We start from the raw sequence: 25475 nt of genomic DNA, 5'->3' as shown, positions 1-25475 counted from the left end.
ATCCAGCATTTGGCTGCAAGTTATCACTTAGATGGCCAGCTGAATTTATCAAACTTGGATATGAGCAGTCAAAAAAGCTTTTGATGATCTACAGCTTCCGTATACAACTGCAGCCTTAAATCCAACTTAATTTCTGGGCGTGAAAATTCATGAATGATTTTTCAAAAATGTTGCTCTCTTCTCTGAATTTAAGAAGACCTTCGTGTATTTGCTGACCTTTGTGGTTCACACTTCAGGGGCCTTTTGTAGTCTTTCTCTCTTGAGGGGGTAAGTACAGACTAAATATGTGAACGACTTCCTCCTTTTCATCAGGCTCTCTGCCATTTACTAACACAACACAACATTTGCCTGCTGTCACATCAGACTGCCACAACCATGCTCCAAATGTCACATTAGCAAAGTCAGGTTAAAATCACTTTGTGTTATAACACTTTCTGCACTGACCTTTTGAAGGGATAGAATGCGAGGAAGGCTTAGTTCCCTTTGCTCTGCACAGGGAGCCTCTCATTTTCTCTCCTAAATGCAAGAAGCACATGCTTCGTATTCAAGAGCCTGATGGAGTTGCCAGCTTTTCTGAACGTGCCACAACCCTGCAATCCACCAAACTCTCTTGAGACTCCATCCTATAACTTATGCGGTACAAGCAGTCTTGTAAAAGAGTAAAATTGATTGCTCAAGGATTTGGGTCTCTGTATATGTTAGACACCTTGTTCTTTCCAGTATGCTGGTCGAGGAGCAGAGGAATCTGCTTCGTACTCAGCTTTCCATTGTAACACTGTTCAGGGCAGAATGTGGAGCTATTTGTCTCACCAGGCTTATAAATAAACCGACCTTTTAAAATGGCCAGAACAGGGAACCTGTATTACTAATTTGGGACCTATAGCGTACTTTTAATTGAGGCAAGGATCTACCATGGCTTTATGATAGATGGGAATATATGTTTCACAGCGAAAAACTATCCAGCCTGCTCAGTGCAAAAGCTGGGGTGTAGCTATGCAGGAGGACTTCAGGGGACACCCTTTCAGTGAGGTATTGATGCTCTTCTTCAAACTAGCCCTTATCAGTAGCCCCAGGAGGATTTGCAGTGACACAGCCACTGACAGAGAGGTTATGCCAGTGCTTCCCATGTCAAGCAGGGCTTCATAGCCCACATAGTGAGACCAGGCAAGTCCCAAATCTAGTAAAACAAAAGGAAATTAATTATTATACATAAATGCTCCCACACAAGTGATTAACCTGCAAAGACTGCACTTAGTCTGTCAAGGTCAAGCATGGCCTGCACAGTTCTGATTTGATGCAGAAAGCAGTTCGAGGAGGAAAAATCTGTCCATGTTTAAGAGGTTAGAAAAAGCAGGGAGGAATATAGTGAAAACACAGCAGGTTTCAAACTGCTTTGTGTCAGTAGTTAGGGATCATATAAAACAGCACTTAATTTTATGTGCAAAAGACAGTTTCCTACTCTTCTGTCTGACCCTTTTTCTTACATGTACAGTATTAATTCAATGCATTTTTCATTCTGGCAGTAGTTTGAACTAAATCACTGCTAAATCATCTGTGGTGAAATCACTTCTTTACAGGTAGATGTACTAGATCAATCTAATGAAATAACTTACATATGAAGAATTCACCCCTCGTCCTCTATAACTATTTAAGGAAAAAATCGTAGATGCTTTCCATTTGAAGAAAACAAATACCAAGATGAATGTAATTGTAAGCAGACATTTTTCTCAACGGTCCACACTCATGTTCTTTCTTTGGTTTCAATTTTTGCACCAATACCTCAAGATTAAGAAAAGTATGACTCAGTCCTTTTTTATCCAGGAGCAAGGGGATATTAGAATCCATAGTAAGTTTTTTAAAGATGTTTTGCTTAAATCCTAAAAATCTGGGGTTTTTTTGACTCCCAGAGCCTGCAAGAGGGAACTCTGAAAAATGAGCTTGCTCTCAGTCAGATTATGTGACTACAGAGTGTCTATACTGCCACTGGGAATAAAGAAATTGAAAGGTACTGTTTCCTGAACTGTCAACCCCACTTAGTTTCTTTTGAAAGGAAGGGTGATAAATTCCTGTTCAAGCATCTCAACAAGATTCACTGAAAATAAAAAGAGAGATGCTTATCACAGAAGTATAACAAATTTAATATAGTTATTTTAAATAATGTGATTCAAGCTGGAAAATGACACCTGTGCTGTTGTAGAGTGTTACTTAAGGTCAGACATCTAGAAACAAAATTCAAAAGTTTTTCTCCTCCTAATTCTATTAATTACATGTGTTCATTTTCTATTACCATGTTTACAGAATCAGAATTCTTTAATTTCTGAAAAAGATTCCAATGATGATGTATTGAAACAGATTGTTTTCACAGAAACTAAAATGTCAGCTTAGAGAACAAGGTGCCAATATAATGACTGCATGATCAGATATGACTTGAAATTAAATTAGCACTTGTAATGACAGAACAAAACTAAATTATGGTTAGAATGTAAAAATGGGGACTAGTAAATTTGGAAGCAATTTGGTCTTTTTGTACCTTTAATATTATAACTAGCTATTATCTCGATTAAACTGTTCCTGTGCTCTCAAAGGTTTAGTACCAACACCTGCATGAGTTCTGCAGCATATGATTCACAACTGCCTTTGGTCACCTACACAGTGAACAAATCCACCTTCAGTGTTTTTTAAAAAGTGTTCCTTGTTCATCTACCTTATCTATGATAGGCCTGCCTGTCCTTTTTGTCTTCTCCTAACACTACGATATTGCCTACCATCCCAGAAGTAGTTGTCTAAAGAAAAATTTTGTTAAATATTCTTTTCTATAAAAATCCATCAATTTAGAAATCTGTCAGCATTATAACCTTATCTTGGTATCTCCAGCCTACAACTACACAAACCTTTACATGCTGGCATGGTATACTACTAAACAATATTCTGGTTTTGTCTGTTCAAATGCCATAATGTCAAGTAATAAATCCTTTTAGTGACATAGATAGATTTCATTTTCTTCTTTTTCATTCATTAAGAATTAAAATTGTTCTATTTCATGGTTTTGAGTCTCTTGGGGACATTAACTACAGGTTAGGGACGATGTCATTGCAATAGACGGCATTTTTTATTAATTGCATTAAATATTTTCCCACAATATATACTGGGATCTGATGGATTTCTCAGAAGTCATCTGGCTCTGTTTATCCCCCTGTAGAAACTGTATTAAAACTTCTTCCAGAAAAAAAAAAATCATCTCTCTGAGATGCTGGGGGGGAGAGACTTGCCAGCACACACTGCAGAGAGCAGCAGGTTGGGGCACCTCTGCAGACCTCAAGAGAGATTCTGCCTCTCTTCAAAACACAGAGACAACTGGGTGGTGAAAAGGTGGGACAGCATTGTACATCACTTGAAATGAAATATCTGAACAAGTTAACTCTAGTAGAGGTAGGATTCTGAATATTGGCTGAAAAAAAAAAAAGAATTTTTTAAATTGCAATAAAAGTAGGAGCTCTGAAGGACACAGCTGACAATTCTTTCAGGTCTTTCTCAGGCACCATTTCTTTAGTGGGGTACTATTTTCTGTTAACTTTGTGGACCTGGATAATTCAAACTTTTGTAGATATTAATTATTCTAAAATTTCTTTCCAACTTTTTTTTCCTTGCTGTTACTTTTGAATGTCAGTCCTTTTTCTTGGTATTTAAGACAGCTCCTAAGACATTTTTGCACAAAATAGTGACAGAGACTTACCAGTTCCTATGAAACACTTTGTGCCTCAAAGTATGCCAGATGAACTGGAATCCTATAATAACTACAGCTATTTCTATAATGTGTGTGCTTGTCCCAGTAATAATTATTTGCACAGTCCAAACCACCTCTCAAGGGATGAACTGCTCTATAAAACACAGGCACAGAGACACAATGATAAATAGGTCTCCCCTGCTCCTCACACATGCCTGCCTTTGATGCCTGAGGGGGAAAGAATGAATCCAACTTTTCCCAACAACTCATGCCTACCGCGAATTTGGGTGGCACAGAAGTACCCAGCTAGCCTTAAACTAGCTGGCTTGAATGCTGATAGCTGCAAAGTTGTGGTCTCCCATAGCTGTTCTCCCAAAGGAAAGGCTACCTACCAAAATGCTTATTTTGTTCCTGGGCAGATTTCCAGTTTACAGTTTGCTCCATGTTATTGTTGCTACACTACTAGCAGCAGCCCAGTTGGCCAGTTTAAAGCTAGCTCAGGTAAAACAAAATAAGCTGCTGTGACAACCAGCAGCTGCAGTATCAGTGTACCCTTTCAGCATGTCCTCCCTGGCCTTGCAATTTATATCTACACAACACAGCTTGTTCCAAATGAGGCGACTCTAGCAACTCTAAACACTTAATCCCACTAATCTTTCTTTATAAGTAATGTCCTAAGACCCCAAAACAATTTCTGTAGCTCTTATCTGTCCTTTCTCCAGTTTGAGAGTATATGTGCGCAGTTTAGGTACCTGAATCTCAATATGTTATTCCATGTTTGTTTATAAAAACAAAACAAACAACCCCAACAACTAGTAAATAATACCAGTAGAATAGATTACAAGAAGAATAACTGTTTTAGGGGGAAACACTGCTGCTAGTAGGTATGGAACAAAAAAGAGAAATTGAACAGGAAATGTGTCCAAAATAATTGACAATAAAAGAGGAAACCAGCTATAAACATATACAAAAATATAATCCCCTTTATGTTTTCATCTGACAGAGGACTGGTATAAAAGTGCCTGAGATACAGATAATAAAACGACAGGTAATGTTCAGTGTCAGTAAGCTACAGAGTAACAATCAAGAGAAAAGTAATATCAAGTATATATACATAGTGGTTGGTGCTAATTAATTAATAGCATCCAGGATGAGACCTTGGATTTACTGTGGTTGGTTCTCTGAAAACATCAGTGCTGTGCTCACTGCTGGCCAGAGAGGCAAAGAGGGATTGAATGTGATAGAACAGAATATTGGGAAAGCAATTAAAATAACACGGAAAGGTCACTGAGCAGTGTGAGGTATGGAGGTGGATGTTCCAATGCTATGTGTGGCTCTCATTAAGCTCTCACAAAAAGTGAATAAGAGCATCAAGAGAGGCAGGAGACTATTAGAATCTATAGACTGTTAGAGCAGTTTTTACATGATGAAAAAACTAACCGGGTGACAATGACCTGCATTTCTTAAAGAGAGTCATTAATAAGAGAGATCTGTAAAACATGAATGATATGAAAAAAGTGAATAAGACACAATTATTCATTGCTTCTCACACTACAAGAAGAAGGGTATACCCAATGAAATTGTGAGATAGCTGGTTTAAAACAAACAAACAAACAAACAGATGGAAGGACTTTAATCATTACATGCATAATTATTTAGCGAAACTCATTGCCACTGGATGTGTTGAAGGCCAAAAGCATAAATGGATTAATGAAAGACTTGACAAATTGGTAGAGGATAAATCCACATGCAACTGTTAAACCTAATGGTCCAGAGACACCCTCCAGCTCAAAAAGTCATAAAAACACTTGCCTTTGGGAACTCAGAGTGTGAAACAGAGAAAAAAAATTCTATATACACCTGTTCTGATACAGATATCCATAACTGGCAATATGCCATATCCTTCCCTCAGTGTCCACAACCGAGCACATACTGAGCTGGGCAAGAGCTTGTTCTCTGACCCAGCACTGAAATTCTTCATGCGCTAGACATGCAAATAATTATGGTCAGATTCAAACAGGTTATCAGGTGTCCCATCATTAGCCATCAAAACACTAAAATCTCTGCACTCCATGTCCTACCACTTGGTATACAGACAAAGTATAAGTTTCAGTTTTCTATTTGGGGTTGTCAGGAGGTAAATGGTACCACTTGATAGATTTGTTAATTATCAAGCTTTTTTTTTAATGTGCATGTGTATGCTTGTGTGTAGATGGGGGAGGAAACACCCCTTTGTGTCAAGAAATGACCAGGAGTCCCTTCTTTCAAATGCATCAGCAGAAGGGAGGTACAGCATTTCCCTTTCATATAGTACCTTCTAGATATAAACAGAAGAGTCATCATATACTTAAATCCCAGCTTTAATTCACTTTCTGCCTGAGGAGAACTGTAATTTTCACCTCTTTCTATTTATGACCAGGCTATATATATGTCTGGGTAATGACTTTCACTATTTGTCCTGCTAAAGTCTTGTACAACATAGGAAGAAAACCAAGACCAGATGGCAAAGGGTGAGAGGGCCTGACACCATAACCTATTAGTAGTTATGAATCTCAACTCGGATGAGGGATCCAAGCCCTAATGATTAATTAAGCATTTTACATTCAAATAGTACATTGGATTTAAAAGAAAAACAAAACACAACAAACAACATAGAACCAATGGAAGAGCAACTAAATCTATGTTTCCTCCTTGCAAACAACCTAATCAACAGTCTAGGATTTCATGCTTATCCTACATTTCCTATTAGAAACAATTCAAAGAAATACAACTAATGGTATTAGTACCATGCAGTGGACAAGCACTTGTAAATAGAGCATCAGAATCATTTAACAGACACTTCAGAAGAGCAATAGTTTAAGATTAAATACAGCTGGCCTAGCAGAAGCATCAAGATGTAATATAAGTTATCTGTTTGTCTTAAGGCACAATGAATACATCTACACCACTTCAGAGGTCTGTTTAACTTGCTCATCAAAACTTCCAGAGGTAGCAATTTTATGCACCTTCCAGAGATTCAAAACCCTTCTCATTAGAAACTTTTTCCTAATATTTGGCTCAGATCTCCTCTGCTACTACTTAAATCCTTTAGTTCTCAGCCAACTGATGTGGGCAGGACAAGAAAATGTTTCAGCATCACTTGTCACATATTTCAACCATTTTCTCTTTAAGCAGCCTAGATCCTTTACTTTTCATAATAATGAGGTATGTTTTTAATCTTCTGTCATCTTTACACATTTTCTTTAAATCAGCACTGGACTGGTTAGCCGTAGGCTTTTGGTACTGGGTAGATTGAAAGGATACTATTATATATACATTCCGTATAAAATTTTTCTTTTTTTACCTCCATGTTTTTGCTTATTCATGTGACCCACTGTAACTCCTAGTTCCTCTTATGTATAACTATGGCCTGGTGAATTGTTCCCCAATTTGTATTTGCAGCAGTTTATTCCCAGTGTAGCACCAGGCATTTGACCTAAATAAACTGCATTCTGTTTTTTCCTGATCACTTCTTCAATTTGTTAAGATATTTTTGAATCCTTGTCTAGTCCCACTTGTGCTTGCTGGCTTCCTCAGAGACCATTGTACATTTGATAATTAAACATTCTAGATCATCTTCTTAATCAGCAAAGACAGCATTCAGTGACTCCAGATTTAAGGCACACCCTTTCAGGACTCTACTTAGTATATCTCTCCATATTAGGAGGCTATTCTTTTCATTGAAATGGGATTCTACATCATTTTGTGGATACCTTGTAGTTTCATATAGATGATACTATGCCAAACTGGTTAACGAAATGTCACTGCCAACAGAAGAGGAAAGTGGTACCCTGCAGAGGTAGTGTGACTGAAATGCAATGCCTAAAATATTTGTTGAATCAGCATTCTAAATGACAAGTTATAAGGCAAGATCGCACCAACGTGTTTTAGTATACCACAATTCAGACTATCGGGATGAACTGGTATTGAAACATCTGATAGCATGTAGAAAACTATTATTTTGGGGGGATGTAAAATATGAGGGACCTATTAAAGGCTCCATGTAGTTACCACTGACTGCCTTGGAGCTGAAAAAGCAGATTTGGGGCAGGGCAGGTGTGGGGATTCATGTGTGTGGTGTGCTGGAAAGCTGCTACAAATCGCTATGGCTACTGTTTAAGAGACTTAGTCCGACAGGATGAATTAATCACTAAGATAAGAAAAAAACAGTGGTCACTAAGATATAGATGGATACATTCTAACTACACTACCCATATGCAGATAAATGGAAGTGGATATGGTACACCAGGAAATCTACCAAACACAGATTTTTGTGACCACAGTCAAGCACTCGTTAGGATGTGTCAGAAGTAAGTTTTCTGACTCCTTAATGAATTCTTTTTTTTTGCATACAAAATGATAGTCTTTAATGACAGACTGATCTTTTCCAGAAGAATCCACCTGACCAGGATAAACTCCATGCAGTTTGTTTTACATCTTTATTTTCATTACATGACACTAGCGATTATTTATCGTTATTTAAATTCAGTTCACCCAACAGAATTCTGTACTTCTTTATTTACTTTTCCCATAATTTTAATATCCAGCTATTCAAAGGTACTCCTTAATCTTAAAAAAAAAAATATTTATAAAGAGATTTTATTCTCACTTTGTAAATATGCTGCAGAAGCAGAGGAATCTAAATCCACTGATTCTGGATATTTGACACCACAGATTACAGATATATGACATGAGAAATTTCAAATCTGAGTTTTCAGATTTGTTACTAAATATTTTCTGTTTCTTGGATTATATTCCTTCAACACGATCACAGAAAGGAAAGCCACAAACTGATTTTGTGGGGTATATACTGGACTGGTGTTAAATATAAAAATATATTAAAAAGCAATTAGTCTTACTTTTTATATGAACCCTTACGGAAGTAAGAACCAGAAGTATTTAAGAGTCTGATGGATTGTATTTAGAATAATAGAAGGAAACTTTTTCAGGGTTAGATCGATGCCCCTGGAGAACAAGCTGCTGTATCTGCAGGTGATTCTGGAGAACTGCCAATGTCTCCTTCACTGAAACAGTTGTGGACAGCCAACAAGTCAGAACTAGGTAGATGAACTGAGGCCCCAGGAAAGCAATCCTGGATTCTCATGTCCCTTGCTCTTGACTGTAGACATTTGTTTGTGTGTTTCTGTTGATTAAACTCAGAAAATAATATGTAGGGCTTTTACTCCAGAAATTCAGTAAGGCCTTTTCTAAGAAGACCAATGGTGTCACACTTGTCAAGCCACACTCTCACTCTTGCTTGATACCTAGATCAGCCTTCAACACTACCAAATGTTGTATCACCCTAAATGAGTTGAAACTCAAATCCTTCCCAGAATGATACAGCAAATCACCACCCACTTTCTTCAAGTTTCCTCAATATGCACCGATGACTGTTCTAGATACAAGAAGCATGATTTGTGCACATTTCAATGGTATTTGCTTACAATTCAGCTTTAATTTTCCTTTTTAACCTATTCCACCACAGAAGTCTCTTAAGTTTTCTCTAATGCCTGACAGAAATAGGAATATGACTGAAAGCAAGGTGCCTCTTAGGTTCCAGTCAATCAGAAAAGATCTGTCAAAGGGAAACACTTCGAAGGACAGGTATGTCTCTCTTCTTGCAGCCTCCTGTATCAATCTACAATCTCAGTTTTGTTGCTGCCCTTACTGCTCCTTGATATGCACACAACAATTGCCAGGACCCTCTTTCAGCTCTCACTAGCCAAAAGATTTTGGCGATCTACTTCAACTATGTTTGACAATGAGAATAGTCCTTAATTGCACCCGTGAAAAAATTGCCATTCATTCAGAAGGATGCCAGTTTCAAACATCACTTGGATATTTGAGCTAGAGTGACAGACTGCTCTTTATTTGCCAGTAAGGTAGGGTAAGAAAATGCTATTACATGTGCTTTTTATCCTCTGCTGCATACTAAATCATTCCTGGGTGGTATTCACGATCTATAAAGCCGTAAGCAGTTCGGTCACAGCTATCTCTGGCACCATCTGTTTGACCACTTGCAAAACTAACAGGCTGCACAGAAGCTGAAAAAGAGACATGACTAGCGTGAGTTTTGGAAAAAACTATATCCAGATTCAAAATTAAACCAGCTATTCAGAACTTCATCACAGCGTGTCAGGCATGCTGCAGTTACCCTCTGAACCCTCCCAGGCTGGTTTTCCCTTGCCTCTGGCAGACATGGCTGTCTGCTTTTTCCACAGCCAAATGTTTGCAGATAGTCTCATTAACACAAAAGTTTACAGCAAAGAACAAAAAATGAAGCTGCTGAGTCTACCCAGCTGATTTTCTACCCTGGCAAGCAAGGAACAGCATTTTTGGCCAAGGAATCCTACTTCTGATATATGATTACTTATTTACCTGTTTTTTTTCACTGCACTGAATTAGAACTGTACATTTTCATTCAAAGTGTTAACAAAACTATAAACCAGCCTAGATGAAGAAATTACTCTTGAGGTATAGAATACTAAAACTGATGAATCGCAATTATTATTTTTGGATAATAAGCTACTGATATATTTAATATATGCTGTACTCATAATTACAGTTAATCTCATAAAAGCATTTACAAGACACGTTTGATGTGGTGTTTGTTTTTTTTTTTTTTTTCCTAAAAATCATCATGATTTGTATTATATTCTAAAAAAAAAATAATGAATGAGTTGTATCTGTCTCAAGCTTGATAGCACCTAACAGCTATAACTACAAAGGAAAAGCCCATTTACTATTTTTAGTACTGGATTTAATTAACTTCCTTTCATTATTAGAAATTTCCCCAATAGTCCAAGATTTATTAAAAGTTAATGCGAATGTTTCAGAAAGCTTCCTAACCAATAAAGAAGTCTTCTGAACCAATTAATAATTTCTACAATTATACCACAGTTATTGAATACAAAAGTCTTGTATAAAAACAATACCAAAGAAAAGAACAGATTAAAATATTAATAGTTAGAATATTATTTGTAGTTTTCAAAAAGAGATTACTTTCACCTCTGATGTTATACTGTTACTTATTTCAATTTCTCGTATATTTCTGTACATTCTTTTAATTTCAAATATTAATACATATCTAAATAAAACTTAAAACCAGGCTTCAGATGTGTTGACAGATGATTGCTTGCATGACAGATAATCCAGCCCTCGTCCTGCATTTCTCCATAGAATGCTTGGGTTATTTTTTCCTTGCAGGTTAATTAGAACCTTCAGCTGGTGATCAAAATCCTAAGTATGTGCCAGAATCAGTTCTAAAATAGTAATTTTGTAATTGCAAGGAACTATAAAATGGACGTCTGTCTCCTATGTTTGTATTGACTAAACAGTATTTCAACTCATGGTAAAACCATTGGTGTTAAATACCATCTGATGAAAACATTATAAAGAAACTCAGTTTGAATGGTTGGAAACAAAAATCTGTATAAAATCAGCTTTCCTGGATTTCTATTGCTTCTCCAGACTAGTTCAGGAGATACATGTTGCATCTCCCCATGATCCCATGTCACATCCTTAATGCGCAGAGGGAATGTGCCAATATATTGTACAATATTTTCTAATGATTCTTTCATGTGACTGCTACTATGAAAAAATGGGGAAAGGGGGGAAGGAAGAAGATGAAACAATAAATATTTATAATTAGTGTTGAGCAAGAATTTCTAAATTATATTATCATGAGATGACGTCTGCAAAGTTTTAGTGGGTAGAAATGCTTCAGGGAACATGACTTAATAGCATCAGGTATAGTTGTGAAGGCAAGAGCAATCCTAAAGATTGCTTCAGTAAATTAGAATGAGTAATAGATCCCCTCAAGTGCATTGCTGTTCATTAATAATAATGCCCATACAGCAGACAATTTCTGTTTAAAGGATAAGACTTTGTAACTTGGTCAGTAGGATTATGTTTAAAGTGATCTCCTGAAGACAAAGGGAGTGCATGCTTCTTTCTCATGCACTGTCTGAAAAGGACTTTCCAGCTTTCTCACTACTACTCTCATGAGACCATTCAAATGCAGTCACCTCCAGTTTTATCTCAGCCTTGGCCTAGGAGCAAAAACATGAATTGCATTCTATAAGCTGTAGAAACAACTATAACATGCCTTCTATGAATCACCATTTCTGCAGAAAACTCTCCCCAGCAAGCAACTCATCCCAGCTGCAAATGACCCTTGACAAATCCCTGTGGCTAGACTTGTGGTCTCTGCTGCTGAGACCATTCCCTGGAGGATCAGCTCAGGCTGAGAGGATGCAGCAGGCTTGGCACCATGGAGTGTGTTGCCTCCAAGGGATGAGGTCAGCAGTTTGTGTCCTCTGCACACTGAGGGACTGACTCCTGAAGCAACTTCTAGCAAGCAGTTGCAGAATGTCAAAAGTGAGTCTTCAGAGAACACAAACACTAACTTGAAAGAGCTTAACAGCAAAAATCCTCTCTAAATTCCTCTTCAGATTCAGTTTTCAGAAACAACTCTATTAAGAAGTGGATGCTTAGCTGACAAGTAGAGCTTTTCCAACAGCTGTTGGCTGTTATAGATCAGTAGTTTCTATAAGTATGTGGGTTTTCTTCTAGAAAAATTCTTGGAAATATCTGGGAAGACCTCAGAGCACTCGGGGTTTGAAACTCAGTATTTTAAACAGGTAACAAAACTTTATAAATACCTTGTTGCATCTTCCAAATAGTTCCTTTTCAAAATAATTGTACATATTTAAAACATCCTTCAATAAATGCAACTGACATACAAATTTGAAATTGCATACATAATTATAAAGAAAATTGAATTTTTTGCAACCTACCTTGGAATTGCGTAAATTTGATGGTTCCCATCCTCTCTCCATTTCTGAAAACAACTTGACCCTAAGTAAAAAAAATAAATACCTTAAAAGTTTTATAAATCTCTCATAACACAATTTCATTAACATTGCAATTATTTTCCATTCACTTTTATAATCAACCAAACAAGGCTTTAACCTCGAAGACAGCAGATTCAACCAAGGTTAAAATAACTCAAACACCTCCTTAAAGCTTGCTTTCACAGATTTCAAATGACCTTAGACAGCTGACCAGTACTATCACCCACTTTTCATCGATGGAAATAGAGGTACAATAAATCGAGTAACTTACTGAATCTCAGTACAATAGATATGCAAACAGCTGATTTTCACTATGTGACTGTTTTTATCAAGGATATTTAAGAGTTATCAAAGATCACACAAGAAAATCATTCTTCATCTCATTCATCATATGGTTCTCCAAATGGCTCTATAACCTACTTATATACTTACCCTACTTGATTATGGATACCAGTAACTCTTGTGGCTTGTTTTTGTCCTACACAAACATGCAATGTCCTAGTATTCTTAAATGTATGAAAGTATGAAAGTGTATGAGTATGAAAGAAGAGGTTTTCGTTCACTTATGCAAAGAAATAATTTTAATATTTTGAACCTGCAGTGGAGTGCTGAGTCCTGTCAATAAAGATTGCTGCTTTACTGCATCCCCAGTTTAGTTTACTATTATTGTCCCTGTTAATCTTTGTTTTAGCACACCGGGTAAGAGAAACCAAATGATAAGCTTGTAACATTACAATATATTTCTCTGTGCAAGCCACCCCTTTTTAGGATAACTCTTTCTGGTCACTAAGGAGATGCACTGAAAGTAACCATCTGAATTACTGAAACCAGCTCCCTGCAGGAACCGTACAACAGATGTCTAGTACAGCACACTCACCCCAGTTTTCCTGCAAGCCACAAAACACAATTTCCCTTTGATAAATAGTAAACGACACCCTTCAACAAGTGTAAACTGCCTTGTGCTAAGCCTTAAAAGGCAAAATCCCCAATCTATGACAAAAAGAGCAAAAGAACACTGGTAATGGGAGGCGATTCTGGTGACAGCCACAGAAGGACACGGGAGCTGCTCCCACTGAAATCCAATTGAGCTAAACCTCATCCAGTGGCTGTTAACATATCTCCAAGAGAGAACGTAAAACATTAGCAGGCAGATTTATGTGTGCACCTTAGCAGCCTTCATGCAGATGTCCTTTAGTTTGGAGTAGTTTTTAATATCCCTTCATTTGTTTGAACATAATAATAATAATGCATTAGTCTACTTAGTTTAAGTGGCTACTTGGTTTAAGTAAAATATAGTAAAAGATATTAAAGACTTGTAATGATGTTATGCGAGTGTCGCTTATTTCAGACATGTATCTGTAGTCAATCCAGTTTAACCTTGCTAAAATCTTGGTTCTGTGACCTGTGTCGGAGAATTCTGTAGTTAAATTTTTCACTGTGTGAAAAAATTACTTTTTAATTTGATTTTAAATTTATTGTCTTTTATTTTAACTCTGTCTCCTCTTACTCTTTTATTACAAGTTAATAGGCCTGTAAGTTGTAGTCTACTGAAGTGTTATTTATAGATAAACATACAGCAAGCATCACTGCTATCATCTATGATAGCATATGACTGTCATCTATTATTGGTAGCATACCAGTTCAGAAAATTTTCTAGATTCCAAGTGCAACAGTCTTGCAATATTATCATTGCTTCTTGCAATACCATCCACATTTTCATCGTTCAGTAGGACAGGCATACACCATATGCAGCTACTGACTAAATACGTACATCCTTAGTGACATGTTCTGAAGTTATCAACAAAACATAATTCAAGTCTGAATGCTCTTAATAAATGTAAAAATTCTGATTTAAAAAAATATAGTTATAGATTTAGTAGGTTTTTTTTTTTTTTAATCAACTTCCCTTTGCTAAGATTTGTGTCTTATACTGGTCTAAGCAGTAGATAAATAAAGACATCGATGATAGTGCTGAAAGAGTTATGGAACAACTCATGTGAAAATGTCTTTATTATCTGCCAAATTATTCAATCACAGTATTTTACTGTCATTAAAGATTACTGGAAAATGCTAAAAAGTCAAATGGGTTATTATAAGGAATAACAATTTCTAAATACTATTTTATGAGGTTTGACATTGTCCTGGGTATTGTTCACAAGCTACACACATGCAGATACTAATAGAAAATTGAAATTGGCTATTTATTCCACATGTAATCCTATTAATAAATCTGTTTTCAAAGGTAAAACCAACAAAAAACATATCAGCAGGAAGTCTCCAAGCAGGAATCTCTAGCACAATCCATGATGATGACAGCACATATTTATTACCCAGGCATGAAACTGTAACTGCAGCTGCAGTTACTGCTTGGTTCTTTGCTCCTTGGGAACATGCTGCTTCTTAATAATATGTGACAAGTAGCTATAGCGTCTCAAGTACCTTAAACGCCTCAAGACTCTAAAATTCCCATGTGCTGGGTGAGGAAGCATTCCTAGATTTTTGCTGGGGCTTTAGGTAGCCCCAGCAGACACAGGCATAGTGTTGTTACTGTAGTATTTGGTTATGCCAATGTGTCAGAAAGGAGTGCTCCCCATGAACACTAAGAAATTGTATAAATTGTGATAGCTTCATTTCTTAAAACAGGAATAGGCAGGAAATTAATGAGAGTCAGCCATTGTTCTACGCTTTCACAATTATTTTATGAAAAATAAGACAATTACATTTGGGGTAAAAAAATGTGATATAAATATATAATAAAATGTTGTAGTATTTAATTTTATAATTTACAGCAATGCTAGTAAGAAATAAGCCAACCAGTGCTTCAGAAACCTGCTTTGTATAAATGACGTGCTGATTTATGGCATGAGAAGTAAGCTATAATCTGATGATGCTCTATGGCTCACATCAAGTCATTTCTCTGCCACTGTGGTAACAAACCATGTGATTCAACTAGAGAGTTATCTTCTTTAGACTTAAGATTCATAAATTACTAACAGTGTTTTTTCTTTATTTAAAATAGTGGATGTTTGAATAATAGATATTACGAATTTGGGAACTGTCAATATTAGGTTAATGATTGGACTAGATGATGTTCAAGGTCTTTTCCAACCTAGATGATTCTATAATTCTGTGATTCTGTAATATACACATTAAGTTCTGACATTACAAAAGCCAATCTTACTACTATTCCATCCTTTATTTTTACCTCACCACATATTCTAGCACCTGTGTCAGTACAGACTGACCCTTATAGTGTGATCCACCATAAAACCTAGATCTTATGAAATCATGGGAATATAACAGACAAAATCCTCTTTTACATTCCACTGTGTTTTGGTGACACTGCATAGGCATAGATACTTATTAGCAAAAGGATCAGTGATTGTATAGATCAGAAATACTGTTTTAATGAAAATAATAGAAGTAATGCTAATACTAACATATTCAGAACATGATTGTCAGATTCAAACAATATTTCCCAATCAAGTAATTATTCTGCTTCAAGAGATGTAAAATATGATCTTAATAAACATTTAAATCAACTGCATAAGTGAATTACTTGTACTTAGATCAAACCACATTTTTACTATATATTAAAATAGTCAATTGACAAAGCTTTCCTCTTCATTACACACAGATCATCTCAGTGCAAAACAATAGAAACCATAATTATATCTTAGTGACTGTTTTATTTTCTTCAATCAACCATCTACAGATTTTTTTCTTTCTTTCTTTAGTATATATAAATTCTATAACTGATCTGCCCAACCTTGAGCTGTGGACAGGCATCTTCACATCAGCAATTATCCTTGAAAATTTTATGAGAAGGAAGTAGAAAGTATGTGGCTTGCCATCCAATAGACATCAGTGTGAACAGAGGATGAAAGAGAAGCTGAATGAGCTCAGTCTGGCTCAGTGTGGTACCCCAGATGTTGCTGCTCGTATGTACAGCCACTGCTGCACACAGCATCCCAATAACCTGTATTTGTGATCTGTTGCAGCTGCATAACTCATAATGCAAGGGTACTTTACTCAGTTTTTCTAAATGGACAACCATCCCATAAGGGAAAAAACTACTAGCTGTACATTGAAAATTAGGTGGCTTGGACAATAGAAATATAGAAGCTTATGTTGTTGATATTTAGGTCTCTGTTTTGTTCTTTTTTTTGGAGATACTTCTCTGAGCCCAGCTGCTTTTCTTGTAATTGTTTGGCGTGTTTTTTTTTTGTTTTTTTGTTTTTTTGTTTTTTTTCCCCGAAAGCTACAGTGCTTTAATGTTCTTTATAAATGATGAAAACTAGAATTGGACTAAACATTTCAACAGTATTGGTCTCAAAATTGCCACATACAAGGACATCATCTTCTTGTTTCTTCTGTGTACCATCTTCTTCCATGTGCTTTGTTTTGCAAGTCTAACATTGATTTTTGTCCTACTCACATGTACTTTGTTATACAGCATAACGGCATTTCATCTCATTATTAAAAAGACAGTCTCTACCCTTCCTGTATTTAGAGACTTCACATTTTTTCTTGATTTGATGTTTCTTAAGCCATGAGTCCTTTATTTCTAGTCAGAATAAGAAGTCCACAACAATCATCCATTCACACTCGCAAAATATTAGCCAACATTTGCTTTATTTTAGATGCATGGGACTTACCCTGTCTTTATAGCGGTTAGTCATTGTCTACCCTTGGAAGTAGCTGTTTATTACATTTTATTTTCCTGGTGAATAAAAAGTAGTTATCTTTGTTATATTATGAACATGTCATTATGCTTTTTTGGAGCTATGGAGCCCTAGTATTTATTAGAACTTTCTTTGCATTATCACTGACAGTATTATTATTCAGCTCTGGAAGTAGGCCCATGCCTGTTAGAGTTCTTTCATTCCTCATACACTGAAATTCACAGCCAACACATTTTTTAATTCATATCTTAAGCTTTCTTCATCAGTCAGTAATCCAAAGTTCATAAGATTCTTAACTGTTCTCTCAGCCAGGGCAAAGTTTGCACTTAGACCACTATTTATTTTACTGTGTATTTTCTTCTGAAAAGTGTCTCAAATATAGTAAACAGATAAATAAATAATTAGTATTTATTTCCATGATTTTCATTACTATACCTGCAAAAAAGGTGTGCTTTAGACCATGCTTGCTTCCTTCTCCAACAGTCTTCCCCCATGTGGCACCAAGCAATTTTTTATTTACTCATATTTGCATTATATACTCAGTTTATACTTGGTAACTTATTGTTGATTTTAAATGCCATAATTATATATCCAAGCTAAATTAGTAACACAAATACCCCTTCATCAGAGGAGAGATCATGAGTATGCTGAAACACACATCTCAGCTGGATGCGAGACAGTTAAATGCCACAGGACTTTTGTCCTCTGAGCATTTTCCAATGGGCCAATACATTTCAGGGCTCTGCCTCAGTTCCACTTTACTGTCCAGGAATGTGGGCTACTCTGCCCTCCAGGCAAGTCATCTCCCCATGTAACAGTGTTTATCTCCAATGGCTTTCCCTGAAATGCCTGAGCCTACACAGTCAAACCTGTTCCAAAAGTGACCATAATTTTTTTTTTTTTTTTTCCCAAAATAAATTAACTCAGTCACTTTTGGGGTTCTTGAGTTAGATATTCAATATAAAGTAAACCATGTAAATAAATGCATGCAGAAATACCTGAAAAGCAGTTGGATAACTAAGGCAACTGAAGTTATATTTTTAATTTAAAACACAGAGCATTATTATCAAAGAATAATGAGTATACAGTTAAAATTGTCCCTTTAAGTTCTGTGACATCTGCTGAAATCAAGGTGTACTTCTGATCCTGTAGTGTCATTACTGGACTAGGTCAAATAAAAGTAGGAGCCAAGGAAGGTGAAACATCACAGGACAGCAAACATAAGAGTTTGCTAACACCCAAAGGGAACATATTGCCCTCCCACGTTGCTCTTACCTGCATAGTTCTGCATCTACCTGGTGGTAGCTCACCATTCATCAGGCCCCTCTGTGAGCTGTAGTGGCCTATTAAACCAGTAAAATCTACTCTGTGATTTTTTGGGGTCTTATTTTGCATTGTTTTGGCAAGTGAGGGAGATGTTGTCTCTGAATTGCTTTCCAGTGCCAGAACCACAGCCAGCACAAAGGAGCCCTGGAAGGACGCAGGTGCTAGCAGAAAGAGCTAGGAGGGAGGGAGTGAGACACTCTCCATTAGTCTCAGCTCCTTTCAGAAGCCTTTCTGTGTTACCACACAGCCCACTACTCACATGTTACACACACTCGAATTACTCACTTTTTTACTCGACTTTTAGCTACAGACATGCCTTCCCTGACACACACAAAACAGCAAGCTGGCATTCTGTGGGTCTTGGCTCTGCAACTTCTATGTGGTGCAGAGCTACATAACCTCTTCCAGACTCCAAACATCATGTCTAAGACAGCAGTGTTGTAGAGAAAGGGATTATCCTTCAGTCTATCAAATTATATAGAATAACCCAGCATGTTTTTAGGTCTGAAAGGCTAACCTCGCTTCTGAAACAAAACAGCAAACTTCCAGCTGAGGGCAGCTTGTGCACAACTCTTCTGGTTTCAACCTAGTTACATCACTCAATTATCTGGAGACAAATTGCTAAGCACAGGAGACATAAGCACAGTGCAAGAGAGGATACTAGGGAGACAGCAATAAAGTTGTCACCCCCTGTGGGATAAAGAGGTAATTGTCACCTTTGGAACAGTGAGAGGAGAGCAGAAGGCAGAGGGTGATGAAAATTAAAATGGTCCATAAAATCAACAATGTTCCTGAATCCATGATTTTATGTCCTTAGACTGCCGTGGATAAAATGTTTCTAGAATATTTGATCAAAGCAGACTTAGTGACTGCTGCTTTTCAAAACTTGAGATTGTTTTCAGAAAAGGTTTTTCTGTCAAAATTTTCAAGATTGACGATTTAAATTTGAAATATTTTATGATCCAATGGGATTTCTTTTCCCTGCCTGTTTTTATCTCTTATGACATTTTCTGAAAGATCTGGGTAACTGAAAACTGGTGTCTGGAGAGCAGCAGCAGCAGAGCAGCTCAAAGAGCAGGTTTGAAGCACAGCTAAAAATCTGGTCTTGGCTAACATTTTCTAAATGAAACAACACTACCATTCTCATCTAAACATACTTGTGTTCTAGCTATAACAGAGCAGGCATAAAACAGCATTAAATGTCTGTCTGCACCACAGGAATAATGCTTGAAAGATATACTCACAAATGAGTAAGTTTTCTAAACAGAAAACCAGGGATTTTGGAGAAGGAGACTGGCAAAGAAGGAAGATAAATTGATGGAACAGAAGTGCCCAGAAATTATTTTTTTTCTGGTAATCATGACAATGATGAAAAAGAAGAACCAGCATTCATCAAATCCCATATTATTGGAACTAGGAGGCACTCATCAAAACTATTAGAACATCAGTATAACAGAAGAATCAGTGATATGTTCATGCTGTTCCTTTGCCCAGCAGGTAGTGAACTTCTGAAATTTGCATTGAGTGGGGATTGCTTATTTATTTGTTTTGTTTAAAAGCAGAGGACTGGGAGGTGAACTAGTCTACTGATCGCATAGGTCACTTCATATACCCTTATGTAGCTTCTTTTGTGAACTCTTGGTAGACAGAAGGGTAAACGGAAAATAAGCTTTATCTCAGAGTTCAGGAAACATTAATGATTTTTTAAATAAGTTACAGAAACTGCTTCAACACAAGCGAAGTATGGGATAAGCAGATGTACATGTTCACATCAGAGGCCATCTGGAAATAAAGAACACAGGAGAAAAATATATAAAAGCTTTTTTTCTTTCCTTTTTTTTTTTAATTTTCAGGGCAAAAACTGTTCTGGGCAAAATTATCCAGCAATTTTAATAATAAAGATGGGCTTGGTGCCTCATATTTGCCAAGAGAAGATCTCTGTTAACAACAGCAGATACAAGTAGTCTGTGGTGTTGGCCAGAGTTTGCTTTGGCACACATCCCCCTTAAAGGCCTGTAGAATAAGTAATAGAGTTTCTAGAAATAAAAAATAAAAAAAAAAAAAAATAATTCCATGGTTCCTTTAGTATGAACCATCTTGAATTACAAGCATTTCCCAAAACCAAAAAATGACAACACCGTGCATCTCTTCATCGCATGATAGGAATGATATGAGTTGTATTTCACGGCTGGGCTAGAAGAAATTGCAAGTGAAAGTCAGCACCTTAAGTTTCAAATTTTTTGAAAAGGTGATCAAATAAAACAACATCTTTTTGTGCCTATCATTCACATACGTCCTGAATCTAGGATTATTTGAAAATACAAAATACTGTAAGCCTTACTTTACCACCATGATTTAATCTTGCTGGTACTTAACTCCCTTCTAAATACTTTCAGTCTATTCAGTCTCACCTTATAGAAGAGTAGATTTTTTTTTTGCCTATCTCCCCTCTCTAATCCCCTTTTTCAATTTCCTTATGTATTTCCTGAGGAAAACTATCCATAACTGAAACACAGATGATCTTGCTGTGTAGAATGGTGCCTCTGACTAATATTTTGCCATGTGAACTTTATCATATTTTGGGCAGAACTTCATCTCCTTTTTTTAAGGGAACTGCAGGAATCGGATGGGGAATGGACAGAATTTATTTGGATGAAATTTCTTTTCCCCATCTCAGCAGCGTCCTCTGTCTTCTGTTGTTCTTGTACCAAAGTGTGCTGTTGCCAGCACAATTACATGAGATAAGCCCAGACTAACTTGTTCCATTAGATTAATATTTAGATGCATATACACAATTTTACACAGCTACGCTGAAATGAGACAGCACAATCATAGCATTTTTTTCAGCACAGCAAGCTGTGAACAACTGTGATGAATAACTGAGCACTCTGGTTTACACACAGAAGCAAGTCAAAGAGAATAATGTTCCTGACAAGGTACCAGCAATTCATAAGCAGGCAAAGGTGGGGAAAAAAGGATACTAGCTGGGAAATCATGCATCAAACAGTATTGCACTTGCTGGCCATTGCAGGTAAAGAAAGAAGAAACCTTTATGATTTGTTACTCATTAATGTCTTTACACATTCAGATAGGTTTATGGTTAGCATAAGGCAAAGCAGTTAGATTATTTTTTACCATTCTTTCTTGCCGTATCATTTTTATCCAGTGATAGAGTTTTTCTGCTATGTGAGCCATCTCTTCCAGTGCCTATGTAAGCTCTTTGTGGGATGCCTAAAATATGGTCATCATTAGTGATCTTAGGTTTAAAAGTATGACAGGAAAGAAATTAAAATATATACTTGACAAACTTTTTTTTGCAAGTGCTTCTGAATACTTTGGAAACAAAATGACAGGCAATGGAATTGTTTGCAAAAAATGCTTTCAAGTCTGGTGACATGTTAACTGAGTGCTGACTACTAACATTTAGCCAGTTTCCGGATCTAAGGTTGGCCTCTGAAGCATGAGCAAAATAATTTCTTTACTTTTGTCTCAAACTCTTTCAGACATGTGCAGAAACACTGATGTAAACAACCTGTCTTTCAGGGTGGCAAGAGAAGAGGCAACAGTCTGAAGCACTAGGACTAGGAACTCAAGCCCTTTTCAGTATGTATTAAAAAGTAAATATGAACTGCTGAGGCAATGTTCAGAATTGTCCTTTTGGGGTTGAGTGCCTGATGATTTCAGTTTCTAGCTGTGTGTGTCTGCAGAAGCAGCATAACAGCACGTTATATTCCACCACCACCGTTTTTTTTTTTTCACTGCCTTTGTAAGAATGAATCAGAAGAGATGGCATAAAGCCTTTTAAGGACACTGCATTAAGCAGCAGTGCTATCTCTTCAACAGTGCAATTTCAGATGATGTTCTGAAGTAATTTCTTCCATTTTCTTTAAACTACATTAATCCCAGCAGAGAGCACAACCACACAGGCTGTCTTTCACTTGTTCTGATGGTAACCTGAAAGACTGCAAGAGCCACTACCTCCTCTCCGAGCACTTCTTCCTGCCCAGGCTCTGTCACATTGGCTGGACGCAGGAGATTATTCTGTTTACTATGGTCTTTCTAATGAGCAGGCAAGCCCATGTTATTAGCAAGGTCTTTGCAACCAAAGCAGATTCACGTGCCAGTGCTGAGCACAGTATCTTCAGACTATTATCTTTCTAAGTGAGCAACTTTAATTCAAAACTGCCTTAATGAGAAAGGAAAAGAAAAAAAGGCACAGACACCAGACAGCCTTACTAATTTTGTTTTCAGTATGAATACCTGTCAGTCTTAGATGATTCTTGCTACTGGCTAGAGAAAAGGCTATGATAGGAGACTCATCCGCAGTGTTATATGGCTACTCTACATGCAAAAACTCCCCTGCAAGCAGCAGTGTGAGCTGATGCCCATCAGGAAAGAGTATTTGGAATTAGGCTGGTTTTTTAGTGAAGACATCCATGCCTAGAACACAAACACTGTTTTTCTCTCTTTACTCAGTACAAGCCCTAAACCCTTTTGTTCAATATTCATGAAATGTTTCTAGTAACTAAAGATTTTGAACCTTTCTTTGGCAAATCAATTAAGGCAACTCAAGGCACGCAGGAACTGTCTAGGGCATTAACTTTCTATTTCCCAGAGACAGTCACTGAAATGGGCTGGTTTTCCATTTCCTAATGGAACAACAATAATCTTTGTTCATCTAAATTTACAGCAAGCTTCTAACAGGTTTTTATTTCAGCCCAGTTGTAGTTTTGGCTTTACTTGACAACTGTCAGAATTACTATGATGTTTAAGATGGCTATTTCTGTAAAGCTAAAAAGCCTAGACTAAACTACTTCTAATCCTAGGACTCTTAGAATGACTTTTCTTAAAAATTTCAGATTTTATCTATATTGCTTTCCATATCAGAAAGCAATCTTGGAGACAGCTATGTTTGATGATAATGAAGTAGATGTTTCATCCTCTTCCACTTTAGCACTGCATCCCTCCAGGTGATGCTTTCATCAGCATCAAATTCTGACTGAAAGCTGCAGAGAAGAGCATTTGTGTTGCTGGGCATGGAGACTTAAACAGGCTTGGCAGTGGCAGGAAGGAGGTCTAACCAATATATCCTTCATAAAATCAGATTCAGCCCTTTTCATTGTCCATTTTAATCTTTCAGGCATTCTAACATCTGTCAACAGCCTATGGAGAATCGGTGAGATATGATAAAGGAAAGACAGCAGTCTCCATGTTCTTCAGAAAACAGCCAGATCCAAAGACATTGGAAGAGGCTCAGTTTGGTTTCTGAGTTGTGAGTGATCAGTGTCGTATACCATTAGGTCCTACACAATGTAACAGCTTTCCAGCTGGACTATATCAGAGCTCTCAAAGGTGTAGCTCTCTACAGGTTCCTTAAAGCAATGCTTAGAGTAATGATGTTACTTTGGGATCACCTTTTCTACAGTTTCAGAACACTGAAGTCAAGGCTTACTAATATTTAAACATCTTCCCACTGTGCTGGATGTTTTTAAAAACATTTGGGAAATACTTTATTGTTTTAAATACACTCTCTGCCTAAGATTAATTTAAAAACAATGTCATACTAAAACTTGAGACATACCTAGAATGCATATGCACTTGACAGATAAAGTGGGTTTTTTTAAAGAAAGATATTAAACTTTTCAAGATTCCTTACAGACATGATGATGGAGATGAAAACAAGGCAACAGATAATATTTCATTGTCACCCCTTAAGTCACACTAGGTAATTTGCATAAATGCAAGTTATTAGTAAAGTGAGTCCTCTTTTTTCTTTTCTTCTAACTCAAGGCAGTGTACAAAGTCCAATGAAATACTGAAGGGCTAGACATCTCTCCTCCCCTCTCCCCAACATTATCATACCCAACATTGTATCTATATCATGTCATGCAGACTAATTCAGATGCACTCAAGCGAGTGAACTGATAAATCCACATAGGGAAGCACAATCAGTTTGAATCTGGATGTACAGTTGGATTCCCAGGCTACCAAGCTTTGTCTAGTGAATCCCCCTTCTCAGCTCAGACATTATTAAACTGCTTCTAGACAAAAAGAAAAAAAAAATAAAGAAAATATTTGCCTGTATCTGTAAGGTACTGCTCTGACTTCTAGCTTCAAGAGGAGCACAGGCAGAATCAGAGTCAGTAAATTTGGAACCGGAAGGGCCATCAATGCATTTGCAAGGGGCTGTATTCATATCTAAGCCCTTTCTTGGAGTTACAAAACTCAGCATGGGGAGTTTTGCACTTCCATCATTCCCATCAGAAGGCTGCTTCTGGACCTGAATCTTCTGATCATTTTAAGTTTTCCTCTAGCTTTCAGGTTTGTCCTATTTTTTCCCATATACTTGCTTTTAGGCTCATAATATGATTTGGACTAAACAGGTTTCCCCCCTGTGTTTTTTGGCTGATATTTATGCAGACAACAAGTAGTTCTCCCTTGAGCATATTAGGTCTTCATGAGCCACCATAGGGAGAGGCAAAAAAACAGCTGAGTTATCTTTCCACCACAAAAACTGGTGTTATATAGAGGCAGGTTTTTACCTGCCCAGTCTGAAAAGCCTCTCTCATGCACAAAGCATGTATGGAACTTCATGTTCCAGAATGGAGTCAAGGATTGAATTTCAGCATCATGAAAGTGAGACTGGGAAGAAACCATTCTGGGCTGCTGTTGTCTGAACCTCGGACACCTACAGTCTCTTTAAATGCCTCTGGTACGTCTATAGCAGACACTTGCCTTGGTGCATACACTTGCATTTTTTACTTTTATTTCCTTCAGTGTCTCTTACTAGAATCTGCACAATACTGTAGATCTTCCTACTGCTATTTTAACTGTTCTCTATCTTAA

At 37.0% G+C, this 25475-nt stretch overlaps 1 protein-coding gene across 1 annotated transcript in view; it reads right to left on the bottom strand.

The window, feature by feature from the left end:
* GABBR2 (gamma-aminobutyric acid type B receptor subunit 2) overlaps window positions 1-25475 on the bottom strand; it is a 469556-nt gene that overhangs the window by 193508 nt on the left and 250573 nt on the right. Inside the window, exon 8 of the mRNA XM_026841737.1 lies at window positions 12562-12622. Coding sequence (XP_026697538.1) covers window positions 12562-12622 — 61 coding nt within the window. The remainder of the gene's footprint in view (window positions 1-12561; window positions 12623-25475) is intronic.

Source organism: Athene cunicularia, assembly GCF_003259725.1.
Source record: "Athene cunicularia isolate RWA chromosome 2 unlocalized genomic scaffold, athCun1 chr2_part1, whole genome shotgun sequence".
Lineage (NCBI taxonomy): Eukaryota > Metazoa > Chordata > Aves > Strigiformes > Strigidae > Athene > Athene cunicularia.
This window is presented reverse-complemented; position numbering and strand designations above follow the sequence as displayed.